At 42.7% G+C, this 20,594-nt stretch overlaps 1 protein-coding gene across 1 annotated transcript; it reads left to right on the top strand.

Annotated features, from left to right (window-relative positions):
* The first annotated feature begins 2,586 nt into the window (after window positions 1-2,586).
* kpna4 (karyopherin alpha 4 (importin alpha 3)) lies at window positions 2,587-19,265 on the top strand. The gene is made up of 17 exons (XM_080459805.1): window positions 2,587-2,914; window positions 5,467-5,511; window positions 5,652-5,741; window positions 9,477-9,506; window positions 10,390-10,442; window positions 11,185-11,280; window positions 11,569-11,654; window positions 12,492-12,578; window positions 13,383-13,552; window positions 14,164-14,208; window positions 14,362-14,493; window positions 15,238-15,366; window positions 15,903-16,007; window positions 16,085-16,156; window positions 17,069-17,231; window positions 17,666-17,760; window positions 18,172-19,265. The coding sequence occupies exons 1-17, from the start codon at window positions 2,846-2,848 to the stop codon at window positions 18,265-18,267; spliced, it is 1,563 nt and encodes a 520-aa protein (XP_080315931.1). The 5' UTR covers window positions 2,587-2,845; the 3' UTR covers window positions 18,268-19,265.
* The last annotated feature ends 1,329 nt before the right edge of the window (window positions 19,266-20,594 follow it).

Raw genomic sequence — 20,594 nt, 5'->3', positions numbered from 1 at the left:
CACCCTTATGCCTGCAGCCATTGTGGAGTGCCAACTCCATAATCTTCATTTTAATTTATTATTCATGTGATGATAATTATAATGACAATGATGATGATTACAAAACCTACACCATAATAATACTTGATTACTGTAATTCCACTCAGGGGTCATTTTTGGCATCCTGGTCAGTCAGATGCCAGAAACCCTTCATGGTCCACCTGCTCAGTCACCTCACAGTGATCTTCCAGTCATGTCCAACATGGAGGAAACCCAGGGCTGACCGGGAACCCACCGGATTGATTACATTTCTTTGTTGGTCTGGAAGGACCTACAAGAGCTGGTGGAAGTTGAAGGAGACACGGACATGTGGTCTAGGTGGGAGAGAAGATTAACAGGTGGAGGAAGACTTCAAACCATGATCATTTATAGAGAAGATCTTCACACGCCATCTAACGACAGCAGCCTAAGTTTTGTGTCTTGCATCTTTGTACATAAAATTCATGGCCTGAAATAGTCTGTTGTATCTTTGCTCTACATTTACTTTCATTCAGATTGTTTTATGTCTCATTAACCATTGTTTCTCTATTTGTAGTTATATGATCACCTTTTGTTAGCTCATTTTTCAGTGGTATATAACATACTGTACAGTTTGGTATACAACCAGAACTCCTGACTCTTTGTGTCATTGTTTTGTCTCGTGTATGATCATTTCTAAGTAAAACTGAAACACTATGAAATGTAAATCGGTTGCCAGTCATGGGATGAATACGAGCCTTGGGCCTGTTCGTCTTGTCAGAGGACACACAGTGTTGTCTTGTTACTGTGCTCGGTAATTTCATGAAACAGAATGCCTCTCTGCGGTCATATTCTGTTACTGTATGCTCATTTATATCACATCTTATATATCAAATGTATGTGATAGTTTTAACTTCTCCTAGTACATATTGATCTGTCATTTTCTCTTTCCTTGAGCAAGTTTTCTGTTTGCGTTCATTTATACAGTGAGTCTTTGTTTGACGGTGCCTTTATGTCTTTATTTAACTTTGTCTGTGGTAGTGTAATATGTCTTGGGTAGATTTTACACCACGTTATGTTTTTTTTATTAATTTATATCGCAACTATGCATATGTAGTCCTGTGTGCATCTTTTTCCATATTTTGGTTTAATTGGGCTGATTTTACCTACACAGCACAAAAGATACTAGTGTTGCTTTGTATTGATCTTGTGTTACTCTCCTCACTCGTGCTGCATTATTTTTGCTTCACTTTATGTTAACATGTGGCCCACATCACATATGTGTGTGTCTTCTTACCAATATTATGTTTCTTTGTGGTCATTTTGCATTAATTTGTGGTGATTTCATGCCTTGGTTTCACTTAAACGTCATTGTAAACTATTCTGTCTTTTCTGCATCATATGTTGCGTCTCTTCATGGTCATTTCACACCTTTTGTGGTTGTCCTAAGTATAGTCATGATGCACTTTCTTGTTAATACGGTTGTGGTCATTTGAAGCTCTGTGTGAACGTTGAATTTCTTAATGACACCCTGTGCAACTTTAGATTTTTTTGGGTTATTTGCATTACTGTGTGAATGTTTTGTACATTTATTATGTGTGAATGCTCCTGTTTGGAGCCATTTCTCATTTGCCTGTGGAAATGTAACATTACGTTTTGTAGCAGATTTTCTCTTTATGGTCATTTTGTCTCCTTTTGTTCTGGCTTTGTGTAACTATGTAGTTGATGGCATTTTTTTATGTGGTAGAATGCCGCTCTGAGCCCACTGGAGCAATGGTTATTGCTCTGGCCTAAGAGAGAAGATCTGGGTTCAAATACTGGGTGGGCTTGTCTAATTGGAGTTTGCATGTTCTCCCTATGTGTGCATAGGTTTCCTCAAAGCACACTAGTTTCCTTTCATGGTCCAGAAACATGCATGTGAGGTTGATTGGTGACCCTAAATTCCCCCAAGGTGTGAATGTGAGTGTGTGGTTATCTGTGTTTGTGATGTGATGGACTGGCGATGTGTCCAGGGTGTATCCTGCCTTCGTCCAGAGTTAGCAGGGACAGGCTCCAGTGCCCTATAACACTGCCCAGGATAAAGCAGTATACTGTGTAGAAGATGGACGTGGTAGTATTGATCTAATTGTCATTGTTTAGCATATCTTTGCAGTTACTTTATATCTCTTTATGGTAGTTTTCTTTCTCATTGTTGCTGTTTTAAATCTTTCTATGGACGTTTTGTCTCTGTTAATCAAAATAACCATTACTTTTTCATTATTGTGTTTCTGTGTGCATTTTTGAAGGGCATTCCTTCCACTTAATTTGTATTATGAGCAGCATGTTTGTAGTAAAAAAAATTATTATATTATATTTTAATTTCATTTTTATTTTCAGTATTTAATTATTTATTTTGCATATTGTTTATGATACGTTTACACCTCTCCATTTGCATATCTGCAGTGTTTTGTGTCTCTTGGGGGTTCGCTGATAGTTTTTTTTTTTTTAATTTCTCTTTAAAAAAACAAAACAAAAAAAAAACAGAAATGCAATTCATGAATTGAATGACTGTCCATCTAATGTCTGACTTATGGTTGAATATGAGTGACTGTGTGAAGTGTGGCGCACCCTGCGGACAGACGTGAAGCGAGAGACCAATGAGAGTGAGGGGGATTTCCCCACCCTTCCTCTACGCCACAGCAAGGCTGCCCTCCCTCCACCACCGGCATTCCCAGTATGCACCGCGGACAGAGCAGCAGAAAATAGTCCGCTAACGAAAGCCTGCGAAAAAGGGAACCAGAAAAAAAAAAGGGCAGCTCACCAGCTAAATCCACCAGTTTAACTGTACCGCGCCGCCGACACCGCGAACATGGCCGACAACGAGAAACTGGACAACCAGCGGCTGAAGAATTTCAAGAATAAAGGCCGAGATTTGGAGGTAAAACTTGGGTGTCGAGGATCTCCTCTTTTCCTCGCCGCTCCGCTCGCGGCCAGCATCGCGTCGCCGCTTCTCTGTGACGTCGTTTCTAATTTCCACCGACTCGTGGCCGGGGGCCTCCGCGCACCGCCCGGTGTGAGGCCGCCCCGGCTCGTCGGGGCGGTTTCCCCCGGTGGTGGCTTGCATCGTGGTAGGGAAGGCTGATCGGAGTTGATCTCTTCCGCCGGAGGTGCTCACTGCTAGCCCGCTGCTAGCCAGGCCCGCCGGGGACCCGCTAGCTGCGGTGAAGCACTTCACCCACCACATCGGCTTAGCCCGGCGTGCTGTCAGGCGTAAAAAACCGACAACACGGGAGATATTGACGTGTGGGAGATTATAATGTGATTGTAACGTGAGTGCCGGGCTCACCCCGCGGCCGATGAGCGTTATTTTGGTGCCGCAGAGAGCTAACGTGTGTGCTAACATGCTAACGCGAGCGTTGAGCTCGGTGCCGCTGGCGGCTGCAGTTCCACCCATCCCCCGTCCCTACAATCAAAAACAATGGCGGAAAGCGTTTACCCTCCGAGCTGACCAGTCACCTGGCTGCTAAATAGAGAGCCCAGCACGTGAATTTCCCGTGTAATTTGCCTCGCCGGCGTCACCCGCGCTTTTGTGACGCGTGCGCCTGGTTAAACGCGGTTTACGCGAGTGATAGATGCGAAGGCGACACGCTGGCTAACGTGGGATCCACGAGTCACCAGGTGATCCGTGCTCAGCGTGTCACTGTGCTTTACAGTCATGTTGCTCTCAGCCTGCGCGCTCTACGGAAACACACAGACAGGATTTAGGTCATACATCCTGTTTGACAAGTCGCGGGCACGGCCTCCGCACACCAGCATGCTCCTGCGTCTTCCAACCTGTTAATGACTTAAACTAGTTAGTGTAAGCATGGCGGAGGGCTGTCATGATGCACACACACACACACATGCATGGGATCATTCTAACCTATATGGTTAATAATTCAACAGACACAGTGCAAGTAATCAACAGCTGAGATAAGAATAATGTGCACTGCAGTCCTCCGAAGTTACATATGCTTAACTACAAGTAAATCTCATTTTCAGTGGCGACCAGGTACAATTTATATTGAACTCATGTAGACAGGAAGTAATCATATCCTCTACAGAGGAGTAGTAAAGAAACTGGGGGGGAAAATTCCTAATAAAAGTAATGATCTATCATTGTCAACAATCACGCTTCCATTAAGAATCAGCCTTTTCATGACATGTATTAAGATTTTATTGAACATTTTCACAGTTATCTTTTCTTTCTACTGTTTACTCCCTCATATTAACAGCAACGCACGCAGGCTCAACACCAGTCACTATAAACCACATCTTACCAACAGGCACCTAAATAAATAAAAAAAAACGGCGGGGGAAAGAAAAGGAAACACAAAATCTGAAACGATATCTAGTCCTTGTAGACCAGGAATGTGCACGTGTGTTTGTGAGGACTACTTCAATGCCAGGAGACGAATTGTGTGTGATCACTTCTGCAACAATAGAGAATAGAGACCACATTATTCATCCTCTGCGGGGAGATTCAAGATGGAGAGCAATTTACATAGGAACCTTATGATATCCACATAAACAATTGTTGTGATTTTACAAAATAAACAACAGATGTCCATTTGTATGTTTTTAACACAATCATGCACGAAAGGCCACAGGTGTAAAGTATACATATGTATGCGTGTGTCAATTACAATAATGAAATAACTTATCTTGCACACAGTACTGTCAGCAATTATTCAAGTGTCCAACGGCTCTGGGGACAAAACCTCTGAGTTTACCACTGTATCAATTCTTTGAGTACAGGTGAGATTATCTGAAAGGTTTTCATTTAGTTTGCACTGATATTAAGCTGGATTACATTATAATTAGCAGTTTCTTGATATTATGTCTGTTAATGAAGTGATTATGACATAACAAACACCCTAAGACATCACCACAGCATTGAATCAATGTCCCTCAGATGAGCCAAAGTAAACCAGAGGCTCTTTTTTTTTTTTTTTTAAATGGCAGAAATGTTGAACTGCATCATGTTAAGTGTACTGTATACATGGAAGTGGCTGTGAGTGTATATTATCTGATATAGATAGATGACTCAGCCCTTCTGCACTGTCCCGTTGCAGCTGCCACTTCAATACATTTTTGGGTGCATGTGTGACATGTAATAATTTATCGGGAAGGAAATGCTAAAAACTAATTGTATGTATGAAGAACTCTGGGCTGTTGGGCTGCGTCAGGTTGTCTTGCAGCGACAAACGGTCACATCAGGTCAGAGTCGTGTGCAGCGTGTTTTGATGCGCTCATATTCAGCATGGAGGCTGTTGACTTAGTCTCAACTGTAGCGGGCGGCTGATCAGCTGTGGCCGAACAAACAAGATCTTGATCGACAATGAGGTCCACTTTGATTGGCCTGAATGTTTATTTTAACTGATGTGTTCAAGTGTAGGACGGGGTGAAAGGTTCATGTTGTGTAACTGTAATACATTGTCTCTCCCACAGACTATGAGAAGACAGAGGACTGAGGTCGTGGTGGAACTCAGAAAGGTAACCACGTGGTGTTTTTCATGTCCTCTCCACTCCAAACATACATTCTCGTGGTCTCTTATTAGAAATGAGTCCTCGAGTGTCCAGTTTTCTCTTTGCAGGTGTTTGTATGAACTTATATTTTGCTCCTCCTGTGACAGAACAAAAGAGATGAGCACCTGCTGAAGAGGCGAAACGTGCCCCACGAGGACATCTGTGAGGATTCTGATGTGGACGGAGATTTCAGATCGGTATGGTTGTTTGTCCCGACAGCGGGAATTTACACATGGTTAGGTCTTGCATGTTAAAGAATAGAGTAGTTTACATTTTCAGTAGAAGGATTGGGACTGAAAGCCTGACAGAAATGCCTTGCTGTGACCGGTGGGCCTGGAGGAGGGTTGTACATTAAATTCATCTCACTGGTCAAACGCTCTCGAGGTTCAAGACCTGCTGACACTTTAGTTCAAGCGACGGTGCCTCTTCGAGTTTCCACTTTCTCTTCTGGTTTTGCTACGAGTCAGAGGAAGGGGAGACGCATGTTGCCTGGTTTGCTGTGTTCTGGCTTGTGTCCAGATCAATTGATGGAGCGGGTAGAGATGAAACGTTTCCTCCAAAAGGCAGGGGTCTTCAACCTTTAAAACTGAGAGCCATTTTTAGCCCCCTCTCATCAAATGCAATTTATCTGGAGCCGCAAAAAAAAATCATTAAGTTTCTTGTCATTTTCTGAACTTTCATCACAGTTTAGGTCTTTTAGCTCTTTCAACATATTTTTCTTAAACATGGGTAAACCAACAACATTGCTAGTGAAAGCAAATCATCAAGGTTTATTTATCGTTCCACGGTTAGATTACCAATTACATTTATTTAAAAAATGGATGTTGCTCTATTTTCACTTCATCCACGTCACCATTACAGCTTCACATTGTCCTGATATTATGTGTACGTTAACTGTTCCTATATAACGCTGATGCATATATTTTAGCTCTTGAAGCTGAAATTAGTGCTTTTTCGCTTCATTAATAAATCATTTTGACTTGAAAATGTCAGAAGTTGGTAAGAGCGCCGGCTGTGTCCTGATCAGTGCGATGTAGTTAGAATGTCAGGGCAAACATAAAGAATCCATGCAAAACTAAAAGACAAAGGGGAAAGTATTCAAATCTGTGCTTTGTATGTCACAGCTGCACCATTATTCACAGGATCGTAGATGAACGAAGGAAATGGTGGAAGAAAAATGATTGACAACTACTGTGAAGTGTATTATTTACGTATACTGTATATTCTACCTGATCCATATACATATGAGTAAAATGCATTATGTATTAGGTCAAGCCAAGCTCGGTGACTGTATTAATGAAGAGTCTTGACAGCCGTGGGAATGAAGGATCTGCAGTAGCGCTCCTGTTAAGACTCTTCTATGCTCTTAAGTACTTAGGCAACAGATATGAGCGTCTAAAAAAGTGTAAACATCCCCACATTTATACTTCCGTGTGTGTCCGTTGCATTGGAATGAGCATTTGGCAATTAATCCACCAGATAAAGCTGCTCTGAATTAACATACTTTCCAAATACCAAGAGGAAGAGTTCTTTTGTTAGAGAGGAAGGAATTCAAGAAGCATGTGTTGTGTTAATGTTCATATTGAGGATGAACGTGATCGAAGGCAATTGTTCCTGTTGTCTGTGGGGCCGTTAAACCTCCTTAATTGTTGTCACCAAATCACTCTTTTAACTCTTGAGCTCGTTTCTGGGGTTCATTTCAAATCTCAGCACAGCATCCAAGACTCCCAGTGGTATGCAGCCTTTGTTCTGAGTCTGCAAGCTTCCAGGAGACGGACCGAAATACAGACGTTATGACCAGAGAGTACAGACATATGGCTCTGCGTTTTCTAACATGGAGCGTAAATCAGCTTTCGTGGAGGGTCAAACTGTGGTCCCCGAGGTCCGGCGTCCTGCATGTTTTAGATGTTTCCCTGCTTCTGCATACCTACATTTAATGATCGGGTCATCAGAAAAAAGAAAAAGAAGCTTAATAAGAATAGTACCGCATAGTAATGAGGTGTGTTAAGCAGGGAGCGCCCTAAAACACGCAGGGTGTCTGCTCTCGAGGACCGGAGTTCGACATGTGCCTTACACTGTAGGTACGACAGGAAGGGAGCGAGAGCGACAAGTAGCGAAAAGTAAATATCAAAACAATTGACGATAAAAGGGACTGGGACCTAACGTCACAACTTTTCTTTCTTTTTTTTGAGTGTCTTAAGAAGGCTGTAATTAACATTATCATAGCTATTAGAAATAAATCGGTGTCTTTTCAAAACCCATTTTGAACAATAAGGGTAACTCAAAGTGCTTTTGTGGTATACATGGCAGCAGGAGTGTTTGACTTTTACTCTCCTCCTACATAGTTGAGTTTTGCACAAGTGTAATATTCCGTTTTGTTTCGGTCTTTAGAGTTTTAGCACCACGGAAGCTTAGCAGTGTCTGAGTAGTGATCCCTGAGTTTTTTTTTGTTTTTTTTTTGTGACGTTGGCACACAGCGGGACTGCGTGTTTGAAGCCAGCGACGTCACAGCGAGGAGATCGATCACCATTTCCACTAAAAGTCGGAGGGTTTGGTCGCGTTGCTGCATTTAAAACGGCCACTCAGCAGTTCAAAAAAATTCAATCACTGTAACAACCTGGTGTTGTTGAGAGGGCCGGCTCAAAATGAGCTGCTTAGCAATATATCAACAATGACACGCTGCTCTGAGTCACTGCGAGACATTAGAGGGGCTTTTGTGGAGAGTGTGCTGGCCAGTGTAGTTTAAATACTTAGTAAACCAACGACCGCTGTGTGGCCGGTTTCAGCTGGTCTTAAATAACACATCAATTCTGTTGCCTTTTTTTTTTTTTTTTTTTTTTTGCTTTTCAACCTTTGTTGTGGTTCCCTCCTTTCAAAATAAATAATTCCAGCCTCGTGAGCGTCTTAGGTTTGATGTCTGTTTCTTCCGTTTCTGCCCTTGCGTTCTCTCGGCTTCGCTCGTGGTTCGTCTTGTTAGCTGTGTTTTGTTTTTAACATTACTGGGATACAGTTGTCTCTTTAATCATCCTCCACAGCCGAAGAAAGCAGAGGCACCATCATTAATCTGCTTGAATTGTGCTTGAACTTTTTTTTTTTTTTTTTTTTTTTTTAATTTCAGCTTTGACTTTTGTTCTTAGCTCACTGCCTCCCTACTGTTATGCCAGAGTCCGTGGGCAATCGGCAGGAGAAAGTGCTGGCTTAGCAGAGGCACGGGCGAGCTTTATTTAATAAGACCCACAGTGGTGGTCAGTTGATGATTGAAAGTGATGTTCAGGGTCCCTGTCGGGAGGGGAGAAGTTGCCAGTTGGCAAATTGTCATGTTTAGTGTTGGCCGACTCGTCCAGGCTACTGACCGTTATGCCCCCATGTCGGGTGAGGCTACGTTGTTCCGATGGCTTTTTTATTTTATGTTTTTCAGCCCTGCGCCTTCGTGCACTCTGAAAACTTATAGTCGTGAAGGACAGTCAGCGTCGCAGCAAATACACTTAGAATGTCTCATCTACGTTGATCACCCTGCAGAATATTCAGGAGGGGTTTTGTTTTTTTGTTTTTTGGTGGTGGTGGTGGTAATTGCAGTTTCAAGTGTATTTTAGTTCACATGCAACCGGATTAAGTTTCATTTTGACCTGCGCAATCACATGCTACATCTCTTTTGGTTGTTATGCACAAGAATCGTATTATTTCTTGAGCAATTAAGCAGCGAGCTCTCCTCAGTTCTTGGTCTCGTTATTATCTGTCCTGACCTTACTGAAACTGTGCAGCCTCTCCACTGGACACGTTGAAGGTTGTTGCTTTTATTGAAAACTTTATTGAACCCGAGCAAACCCTCTCTCGGCTATGTGTTTGACACTTCTAGTTTTGTTTGAGCTTTTGCTGAAGCAATGTGTAATAAAATAACCCCGCACTCATAAAACTCTTGTTCTCTTTTTCAGCAAAACACCTCCCTTGAAGCAATAGTACAAGTAAGTGAACTCTTTGATTTAACCCATATCATCCCCCATCTCATTTTTATAATGGGTTTGAAGTTCACTGATTGACTTAATGATTTATCTGAATTGACTTTTGCCCTCCCAGCTGAAGTCCACAGTCTTTGTGAGTCATAATATAAAGAGGAAATCGATTATGCTCATCTTCGAATCTTTCTTCTGAAAAATTATAAAAAATGCTTTTTATTCATTTCAAGCAAGAGTCTTCAATCTTGTTTTTAAACTATAATGGTATGGAAAAAAAAAAAAAAAAGATTGTCAATGATATTTTGCACGATGGCGTTGGTGAAAGCTAAAGGTTACTGTCTGCAATACGAATACTGTCTGAGTCCCTAAATATGTGCTTCATACACTTTGAATGAGCCAACGTCTGAAATCCTGGAGTCCTTTTTAGGAACAAATAACTAAATCCATGTTTTGTGTCTGAACTCAGAATAAAGTCACTTCCCTGGAGAAAATGGGTTGTAATGATAGAAAATGTTATGGATGCCTGCAGTATAACTTGTTGTGCTCACTATTACCGAGGATAATTAAAACATTTGGAAAAACATTCTTCACATGAAAGCTCAGAGCTGTATAAATATGACTTATTGAGACGGTCAGAAATAGTCAAGTGTTATGACTGCTTATGCTAACATGTCACGTTGTGCTCAACTATGTTTAGATGTCGGCTCTTGAGCTTTGTCAAGTTAAACACTGACTTGCAAACCTCAAGGTTAAGCATTTGTGCTTCGGGTTTTATTGCAATTTGTTCAGTAGTTTTTATTAATAGCTTCACACTTGAAAACATGAAAACCGACTGGACATGGATAATGTTTTTTGAACGTGCATTAATGTTGACTCTGTTGTTGCTTTGCAGAATGCCACCAGTGACAACCAGGGCGTCCAGCTGAGCGCTGTTCAGGCTGCCAGGTAAGAAAACACACATCAGGCTCGAGCAATAAATAAATGAACTCAAGGAAAGCATTAGTGTCTTCTCACCTTCGTGACGATAACACAATGTTCTGTTAGAACGTGGGTACAAAAGACACATTGTCTAAAATTGAACTTGTATCAAATGTGCAATCGTCTATTTAAAGCCTAATTGTGTACATGTGGTTCGCTGGAGTGTTGTGAACAGTGAATTACAATCACGGTGCACATGTGGCGCACAGGTGCAATTGTTAGCAACTGCTTCTGGACCGTACGGCCCAATACTCATCGGAGGGGTTCTGCCTCAAATTGATGGTCTGTTGCGAAATACGGTTTCACTGTTGCAATTTCAGGGGCTGATTGTTTCTCCAGCTTTGTTTGACAGCCTTGATTTAGGAGTCAGTCAGCCCCCGTCTAATTAATGGAGGCTGTAAATGGCACTGCAGCTCAGTGCTGCAGCCCTCTGCGCGCCGGTGTCAGGTGCTGCTCAATGTGGCCGAACACACGGAATTTGTGCAGTGCTCGTTGTTTGCTCATGTTGTGGCGCGTACTGTTGCTTCATCCCCGCACCTGACGTTATGTAACGCTGGTTTAATAGTCACCGGAATCGTGATGGACTCGCATTGTAGATGTTTCACATTCTTCAGCTGCTTCTCTGCGTGCGTGTTTGAGTCCTGCCGTCAGTCAAGTTACGTGACTGAATGAAAGACTGATTTTGTTTCCTTTTTGTTTGTTTTTTTAGGAAATTGTTGTCCAGTGACCGTAATCCTCCCATAGATGACCTGATTAAGTCTGGGATCCTTCCTATACTGGTCCACTGCCTGGACAGAGATGACAAGTAAGCGGACTGTAATTCTCTTTACCCGCGTGTGGTGGTGAATCCTGCTTTTCAAAATGTTTTAATTATAGTGCTGGTCCCCCCCCGATCATGCTAAGTTTATGTACACTTCAAAGTTATGCTAATGATCCAGTGGGGTGTCAGCCCAGCCTACAACATCCGAATAGCGTCGGACGTTATGTAAATGCGCTCCAGTTTTCACCTTCCAGGAATGGCAGCACATAAATGAGTCATCATGCCTAATCAAACTCTGCTCTCTACCTCCACCCGCCTCTCACCGCCCCGCAGCCCGTCTCTCCAGTTTGAAGCAGCCTGGGCTCTCACCAACATAGCGTCGGGTACCTCGGAGCAAACCCAAGCCGTGGTCCAGTCCAGTAAGTCTCACACTATCTACAAGGCCACACGTATCTTTTCCTCCCTTTTGATGAATCCTGTCTTTGTTCTGGAGAGGTGCCGTCTCATGCTAGAGCATAAACAGTTTATCTGTTTTTATATGAATCCTTGAAAATTGCACTTTTCTAAGGTTTTGATTGTTTTTGTTGTCACATTTTTTGCGTAGTAAACCATATATATTCACATTTTACCTTTATAGTTAATGATACAAGTACCTGCACATTTTCACCACACAAAAAATAGAAAATATGATTTGCTCTGGAGGTTTGGGTAGTTTTTATGCTGGAAGATTTTTCTGCTGCCTCCGGGATTTGAACCTGAGTCCCACACTGAAGGTTGAGTCTTAAAACAATGCACCACTAGGTGGGACAATTTATTCTCATATAGGGAGGAAAAACATCTTTCTGACTCTTGCACATTTCCTGCGGCAGAACTCTGTGGCATCCCAAACTACTGGTCTAAGATTTTATTTCTCCTTTTTTTTTTTCTTCTTGTTTTTAAGCAGAGCTATTTGCGAAGGAATGAGATTATCTGGTTTGATTTATGACCAACAATGAGAGTTTGATTGATCACAGTAAATGGCAGCACTTAAATGCCAGGCGGGGACATTACACAACTGGAACACTCTGATCTAATGAACTTCTGGATTATTAATCTTTAGGATATATATGTACTGTTACAACCTAGGATCAATTGTTTAGGGTTAACCACACAGTCACGTCAATCTGTGGATATTTCAAGAGGCATATATCGCGTGTGATGCGGACGAGGATTGAATACGTCTTTACAAAGTCCTCCTCTTTGTGTTTGTTGTGTAGATGCTGTGCCGCTCTTCTTGAGGCTGCTTCACTCTCCACACCAGAACGTGTGCGAACAGGCCGTCTGGGCCCTGGGGAACATCATCGGTGAGTTGACAGTTGCAGCACAAAAAAAATAGTATCATTGCTTTCATTAGACGTTCAATGTATTCATACACTGTATTTCTCTCTTTCGTGACTTATAAAAAAACAATCCCAGAAAGGCATGAAATATTTCTGTTTGTGTGACGCATCTACAATATATAAATGTTTTACCGTCCCCTGAAGTATCATATTTCAATTCAAGTGAAATGCACCTGTATTCCAATTTAAGCTGCGTGTTTTCTCAGTAGCCTCAGCAATCACGCTGGCATTCACATTGCATTGTTTTGCACCTGAGTACACTTGCATCCACAGCGCAGTTCAAAACGCAACAAACGTGCAACCGAAGCATTTGATCCAGCTTCATAAAACGCTTTGCAGTGATGCACACGCTGCTGCTTCTTGTTGCTGCCGCTTTTGTTTCGGAGGCGCAGATGACGAGGACGCTCCCGTCTTCCTCCATACCTCATCTGTCATGCAAGCAGAGCAGATGCGATCCTTGAGCTCTGCAGGGGTGCACGGATTTCTGGGGAGACGGGCGATGCAGAAAGCTGCCTTTTGTATTTGAAAAAGTGACAGTCACTCAGTAATGCCGTCAGTGTGTCTTCCACAGCAGTAAACAACATGGTTTTAGCACAGCTGTCTTTCACACTTGATGGGTCCAGTGGCCGTGTTCGCCCATGCGGAGTAAAATGGTGCACATTTCCTTAAACGTACCAGGCTGTTGGCTCAATTGTACTTGAATCCAATAAAAAAAAATACCTTGTTAAAACTCTTGTCTAATGACGATGTGTGTGTTGTTTCCTCCAGGTGACGGCCCTCAGTGCAGAGACTATGTGATCAGCTTGGGTGTGGTTAAGCCCCTCCTGTCTTTCATCAGTCCCTCCATTCCCATCACCTTCCTCCGCAATGTCACCTGGGTCATGGTCAATCTGTGCCGCCACAAGGATCCTCCGCCACCCATGGAGACAATCCAGGAGGTCGGTTTGCACTAAGAGAGAGAAGTTTAGGAAAGATGGTTTTGGAGCTAATAGGTGATGCACGCTCGCAGCTGCAGGAGGTTTTTTAAGGCTCTCTTATGATGTAGAGTTTGAAAATGAGATGTGTAATATAACATGCAGTGACCATCCGGATGAAACACTAAAGATGTCCCAAAGTATCAGCCTTCATATCAGATCTTTTCGAATCTGTCTGATTCAAATCCAGACTGTTGGATTTCAAACGTATCCTCTGGTAATGAATGCAGAGGAAAAACAGCTTTGATTATGGTCATTTTGTAGACATGCAGGTGATAAGACTGTGAATGACAAAGCTACTAAACTGATTCCAGATCAGTTTTGCATTGAGAAATGGTGAGTTTCCATCTTTGTGCTGGTGTGAGATGCTTCATGGAGTTGTTGTATTCAAAGACAAAAGATGTTTTAACAGTGTGAGAGACGGGGAGGATTATAGTTCTATCAGTGCTTTGTTCAGTTATCTTGTGTTTCAACTGTGTTAAGATTAGTAAAGACGTTACAGTACTTGCAAAGTGTAATTTTGCACCGATTCCAGTATTAAAAAGATAATGTTTATTTTTACTTTGCTCCCTCAGATCCTTCCGGCTCTCTGCGTGCTGATCCACCACACTGATGTCAGTGTAAGTATCCAGACTTCAGACTGTTGCCTTGGTACCGCTAATCTGTGATCAACATAGTAATCTCTGACGAGTGTTCCTGCTAAAACGTCTGTCCCACTGAACAGGAAGCGGAATGTGCTCACGAGAATGTCTTGACTGTTTTGCTGCCTCCAGATTTTGGTAGACACCGTGTGGGCTCTGTCCTACTTGACGGACGCCGGAAACGAGCAGATCCAAATGGTCATCGACTCGGGCATCGTCCCACATCTGGTACCTCTGCTCAGCCACCAGGAGGTCAAAGTTCAGGTATGGATTCGGGCTTGTCTTAAGAACAAAGTGCAAATTGCCCTGGAGGTTATGGGAGGAGAAGACTCCCCTTTCATCTTCTTGCGCCCCCTTTTCACTATCGCTGGGGAAGATAGTTTATCAGTGACAGTTTAGTGATCAAAGCCTCCTCATGCCCAGACAAAAGAGATAAAATATCAACTCAAAATGAGGTCAAGTCGAGCTCTATAGTAGAAGTACACTAAATTCACATTGCTTGCCTCACACTTGGTACTATTAAACAGTTAAATGCTGAATTTCCTATATTTTCACTTTGAAGGCTGCAGTTTCTGATTGTCAGTAAATAGCATTTATTGATGTCTCTACTGGGCAGCAGTTTAAACAACGGTTAGGTTGGCAAAGCACACTGCTCGTTCAAAACCCATGATGACAGAGGTCTCCACCATGGCTTTTAACCCTCCTAACTGCTGGGCCATGAATGAAATTACTATAAAACCGGTGTCTGATCAAACATGTGCGTCACAAAGAAGAAGCATTGTGTTAGTATACGTGCACATGCGTTGTTTTTGTAACTGGAATTTATTTGTTTTAATAACTACAGCAAATCTCTCACCACCAACCTTTTAAAAAACATCTGCTTTCACCACAGCGAGCACCAAACCTAAAAACTCCTTTCTGTGAAGGGCATGCCTAACTTGGCCTCCACACTCTGAATCCTGTCTGGATAAACGGGTAATAACAGTAAACCACTCTTCTTCCATGCAGACTGCGGCCCTGAGGGCTGTGGGCAACATAGTGACCGGCACAGACGAACAGACCCAGGTGGTGCTCAACTGCGACGCCCTCAGCCACTTCCCCGCTCTGCTCACTCACCCGAAGGAGAAAATCAACAAGGTGACGTCCCCCTCCTCGACACACACCCACTCGCTCACTCCGTCGTTTGTCTGGAAGTGATGAAATCAGAAACTGTGTGCAGGTGTGAATGCTGTGTGAAAGGTAGCGGGTGGGACAGGTGGCTCATTGTAGGAATTCACAACGCGGAGGATCCTGAGGAGGAAGAAGATGAAGACGTCGGCTGCGAGTGTAGTCAGTGTAGTCGGTGGAGGGCGGGGGGGGTGTTAGTCTGTGTGACTGTGTGTGTGTGTGTGTGAGACACTGGGCTGGTGGAAAACGGGTACTGAGGACCAAAGTGTCTTTGTTGATATCGGAGTGCATCTGAGTCCAGTCACTTTACAAAGAGGCCTCTTTTTGTGACTGGATGATGATTAGAGCCTCAACGTCGCCCAGGCCCCGCCCACAGCACGCAGTCTCTACCAGGGGTCAAACCTCGGAGCGGACCTCTGAATTCTGATCCAGCTCAGACACTAACTAAAAGCTGCTGAGCACTGAAAATCTATGGCTGAGCTGTGTTTGTCCCTTTTGTCCTGCAGGAGGCAGTGTGGTTCCTGTCCAACATCACAGCAGGTAACCAGCAACAGGTGCAGGCCGTCATCGACGCCAAGCTTGTGCCCATGATCATCCACCTGCTTGATAAGGTTCGTATCCACATCGAGCGAATAGTTAGTTCTTGAAGGGTAAAATGTGTTGCTTACTCTGTGACTGAATGTTTTAGGGCGACTTTGGCACTCAGAAGGAAGCAGCTTGGGCCATCAGTAACCTGACAATAAGTGGAAGGAAAGACCAGGTGAGAGCCTCCTCACTGTGTGATGCTGTTCGCCGCGGCTTTGGCTTTTTTACTCAACAGGAATTGATGTCATGCCTAATGAAATCAAATATTCCAAACCGATACTGTCAGATTTGCCTCTTAATTAATGGAAGTAAAGACTTTGGACTCGACAGATTATTGCAAAGTTTTTAGTTTGCATCTTGAGTTTCTTGAGACAAGCAGCTTGTTAAACATTGAAAAGTCATCTGTCCTCGACGCTTCACTTGATGTTCACTTTGTTCTTTAACATCGGATGTATTGAAAAGCTGAAAGTCTACGCTCCAGTCATGAACAATAATGGATACAAGAAATAATGTGATGCACTTAGTTTATTTGGCACTCATTCTTCAAATACAAACTCTACCATGACGCCATAGGAAATGGAAATAGGAATATTACGTCTTGACTAAATTAGCTAATAATGAAGTCAATACATTAAGTCAATAAATCTGTAATAAAACTATTAGATTTGTTTTGTACAACATAATTTTTTTTATTCCCTACGAATCTTAAGTATTCAAGGTCAAATCTTTAAAATCCACTTTTATACTTTGTCAGAAGTCGGGGAGCTGTGAAGGAAACTGATATAGAAGAGTGTGAACGGTGCACTGATCCTCTCCTCAGACTTGTGTTTCCATCTGTCACTCACATGCACTTGAAAGGAAACTTAAATCTCGCATAACTTCAAATATCAGGAAAATTCTCTAAAATCTGCTTTTTTAAAAAAAAAATGTTTTACTTTGAACACCCTGGGGAATATTTGCTTTGTATCATTTGCTGTGGTGAAGAGTAACTCCTTTTAATATTCTATCTCATCTACCAAAGCATCGTAGCGTTTCTACTCTTTTTTTTTTTTTCTTCTGAAGACTCTTGTTTCTGTGCGGCTCACAGGTGGCACACCTCATCGAGAAGCAGGTGATTCCTCCGTTCTGCAACCTGCTCACGGTGAAGGACGCTCAGGTCGTGCAGGTCGTTCTCGACGGCCTCAGCAATATCCTGAAGATGGCCGACGACGAGGCCGAAACTATCGCTAATCTCATTGAAGAATGTGGCGGTAAGTTCCGCGTCCCGACTCGCGATCATGACTGTGATCGAGGACACTGTATGTAAAACTTCAACCCAAAGCTAAGTCTTAGTGATTTCACTGCAAATCCTGACAAAAACAGGTTTCGATCATCCGTATCGGTTAACTCCCGATTTAATCGTTTTAAGAGGTTTGGTGCTCTGAGGCTGTGTGAAGCAGCTCATCTGGAACTGCTTCAGGCACCACAAATGATTGATTTACTGGTGATGTTTATTCACTAATAGTGAATCGTCGTGACATTATTTCCCCATCCTGTAAGGAGTCGGAAACGGGAGCAGAAGGCCTGTTTGATACAGATACGTGACCTGATGTTTGACTTGTCGATCGAAACGGTTTAAGCTTTTCTCTGATGTTTTCCAGTTCAACTCAAGGCAATACCTGACTTTACCCCGTTTGTCCCACAGGTTTGGAAAAGGTGGAGCAACTGCAAAATCATGAAAATGAAGATATCTACAAATTGGCATACGAAATTATTGATCAGTTTTTCTCATCCGACGACGTAAGTTACACGTTTAATCTCATTTACCTATTAGAACCGGATAAAACTAATGTGGTTTTGTTTTCATTATTTCACTAATGGGTTTAGGTTTTATTTGTTAAATGTTCAGTTCAGTGTTTGGGAGGGAAAACATGAGAAAGCATAGGCAACAGTGGGAAAGGAAAAGTGTTTTTGTATTGGATAGAAACCTCGAGGAATAAAGTTTAAACTCAACAAGATGTTAGCGACGACAGGACAGAAAGCAGAGAGACGAGCGTTGGCACGTAACGCCGACGTATGAATGGATGGAGCGAAGATTAACGGTCCGTTGCGTTTGCCCGCGGCGATGCCGTATTGAGCGTCGCTCGTGCCCGATTGACTGGCCCGTCTGCTGCTCATTGTTAACGCCCCGTTGTGTTGTCCATCACGCAGATTGATGAAGACACCAGCCTGGTCCCGGAGGCCATCCAGGGCGGGACTTACGGCTTTAACTCAGCCAACGTGCCAACCGAGGGATTCCAGTTCTAGACGGCATCTGGGGTATTCTGGAGTTTTGTTCACGATGCAGCACTCTGTTCAACAAAAAAAAAAAAATTAGGAGAGAAAGAGCGAGAGAGAGCGAGTGTGAGAAATTTGATCCATTGTGCTTGGCTCGTGGGATCCATGGCTGCATCTTATCTGAGAGAAAAATATGTGGATTTCATTTGGCATTCCAGGGGAAACCAGCCCAAATGAAGTTTGAGATGGCGAGTGGGTGCGAGTGAGAATGAGTGGCTACATGTTGCAACAAAAGCAAAAAAAACATCTACATCGAATGCGTTGAGAGACATGCCGGCATAACTTCTGCGTTATCGGAGCTGTCGTCTTCGGGAAAACTACTTCAAACGACAACAAAATAAACTCGATGTCTGCCCAGGGAGAACCAAGGACATCCAAAAATAAGAAATCAAGAGTTCTTGACATATTACAATACAACAACGACAACAAAAATGCAGACACAAGTGTAACTATGATTATAAACTGAGATGAACCACGAACCATCACAATTCTGCGGTCCTGCGACTTGAAGGGGCGCCACCTTCAATGTGCCCCTCCCCCAATCGGCCCACGCTATCAGACATGTGAGTGAATGGACCCATTGTGTATGAATGTCTGGACTCAATGCTGAGGAGCCAGGTTCATCTCCTCCAACGAGACGCCCTCCCCCCTCCCCCTATTTCGACGGGGGGGGCACCATCCTCTCCTCCCTGGTGGGCGGGGCCAGGAGTCCGGCTGCGCGTGCCGCATGTGCGAGAGAGAATGGGGACGGATGAGTTGTGTGTTTGCTTGGCTGCGTGCGTGACTGGGAGTGTGCGAGACTGGGTGAGAACGCATGCAGAGACGGGGGAAAAAGATACAAATACAACATCGGAAGAGAAACAAAAAAAAATAAATTGAGAAACGCAACAGTGAGGTTAGCAAAGGTTTTCAGGAAAAGAAATTCAGCCTTTGAAAGAGGCCGAATCCTCAAATCTCTGAACGGAAGAACTTTGGATATGGAAAAAAAACAACAACAAAAAAAAAAAAAACCATCATCGTCACATGGATACTTTATTTTGTTTTTGTTAAGTTAGTATTAATTGACACTGGACATTGTTAATGAATAGGTGTGGAGAAGCGGTGCATTGTATGAAGATGCACTTGGTGGCTTTTGGGATTTTCTTTTTGCCTCCAGTGTGTTCCTTTTGTATGATTTCTTTTTCTTTTTTTTCTTTTTTTTTAACTTTAATTTTCAGCTTTTAGTTTCACTGCTTTCTGTAATGGTGACTGATGATCATACTCCACCTTCACACCAACACCCTAACCTTCACACCAGACGTGGGCTTGATGCTGTGAAATTAAGACACCATCACTATAATCAACCAAATGACCTGCTCCCTTTGTAACTCCTCTTTATCATTGTTTTATTTTTTTGTTTGTTCCTTCGATTTACAGCAAAAATCACTGCTTTGCAGTATTGTTGCCATAGCTTTGATTATCACCAGGGGAGAAGAGAATGATGGCCATTTCACGTAGGATTGTGAATCATAACCTTTGCATGTACTAAACTATAGCACAGTTATTTTTAGGGTATTTTAGTTTCCTTAGGCTGTGGATACAGTGTAATTTTTATTTTAAGTAAAACTGTGCTTAAATGTTACATGTTCCCCCTTCCCTTACTCCTCACTAGTATCTGATTTGCTAAAATAATCTTTATGGTTTTGCACATGTACTGCAAAGTGAGGCCTGAAGTCTTTCTGACCGGTGTGCCGGCGGGTTTCATAGGTTTCGACTGGCCGGCGACCTCCACAATATGCATCACTCAACCACAATCTTTGTCTTTCTAGAGTAATCAATGATGCTTTTTAGTGACACTTGAGAAAATAACTTTATTTCAGGAAGAACAGCAGTAATGACTCTGCTAATGTATCTCAAGCTAGATTACAGGTGGAAGTTGGGGGGGATTAAACTCCCCCCTTTTTTTTTTCTCTCAAGGTTAAAGGGCGTCCCAAAACGTCAGACTGGATTTGTTTAAATGGGGTTTTCCCTAAATAATAAATGAACCCACGAACAGGTTTGCTGTAACTTTAGTATCTTGCAGAGTCCCCGGTTCCCCCCCCCCCTTCGATCAGCTTAGGTGTACAAGCTTACCTTCTTTCATTTTTTGTGTTGACTTCAAACACTGTAGTAATGATTACACATTGTGCTCATAAACCTTCTGTTGAACATAGGGGTATATTTTTTTTTTTTTTTTTTTTTTTTTTTTTTTGCAGCATTCCTTGTTAGCAAATGTGGTTTCAAATCTAAAATTATGGCCTGGAAGAAATGAAAATGAT

Source organism: Lipophrys pholis (genome assembly GCF_963383615.2).
Source record: "Lipophrys pholis genome assembly, chromosome: 3".
Classification (NCBI taxonomy): Eukaryota; Metazoa; Chordata; class Actinopteri; order Blenniiformes; family Blenniidae; genus Lipophrys; species Lipophrys pholis.
Note: the sequence above shows the minus strand (reverse complement) of the source record. Positions and strands in the feature narration are given on the sequence as shown.

What these genes read in the sequence shown, in the direction of transcription:
- kpna4 (XM_080459805.1), top strand. Translation starts at nt 2,846, where the DNA reads ATGGCCGACAACGAGAAACTGGACAACCAGCGGCTGAAGAATTTCAAG. An exon ending in ACCAGGAGGTCAAAGTTCAG is followed by an intron (nt 14,494 to 15,237) that starts GTATGGATTCGG and finishes TCTTCCATGCAG; the next exon opens with ACTGCGGCCCTGAGGGCTGT. An exon ending in CGAAGGAGAAAATCAACAAG is followed by an intron (nt 15,367 to 15,902) that starts GTGACGTCCCCC and finishes TTTGTCCTGCAG; the next exon opens with GAGGCAGTGTGGTTCCTGTC.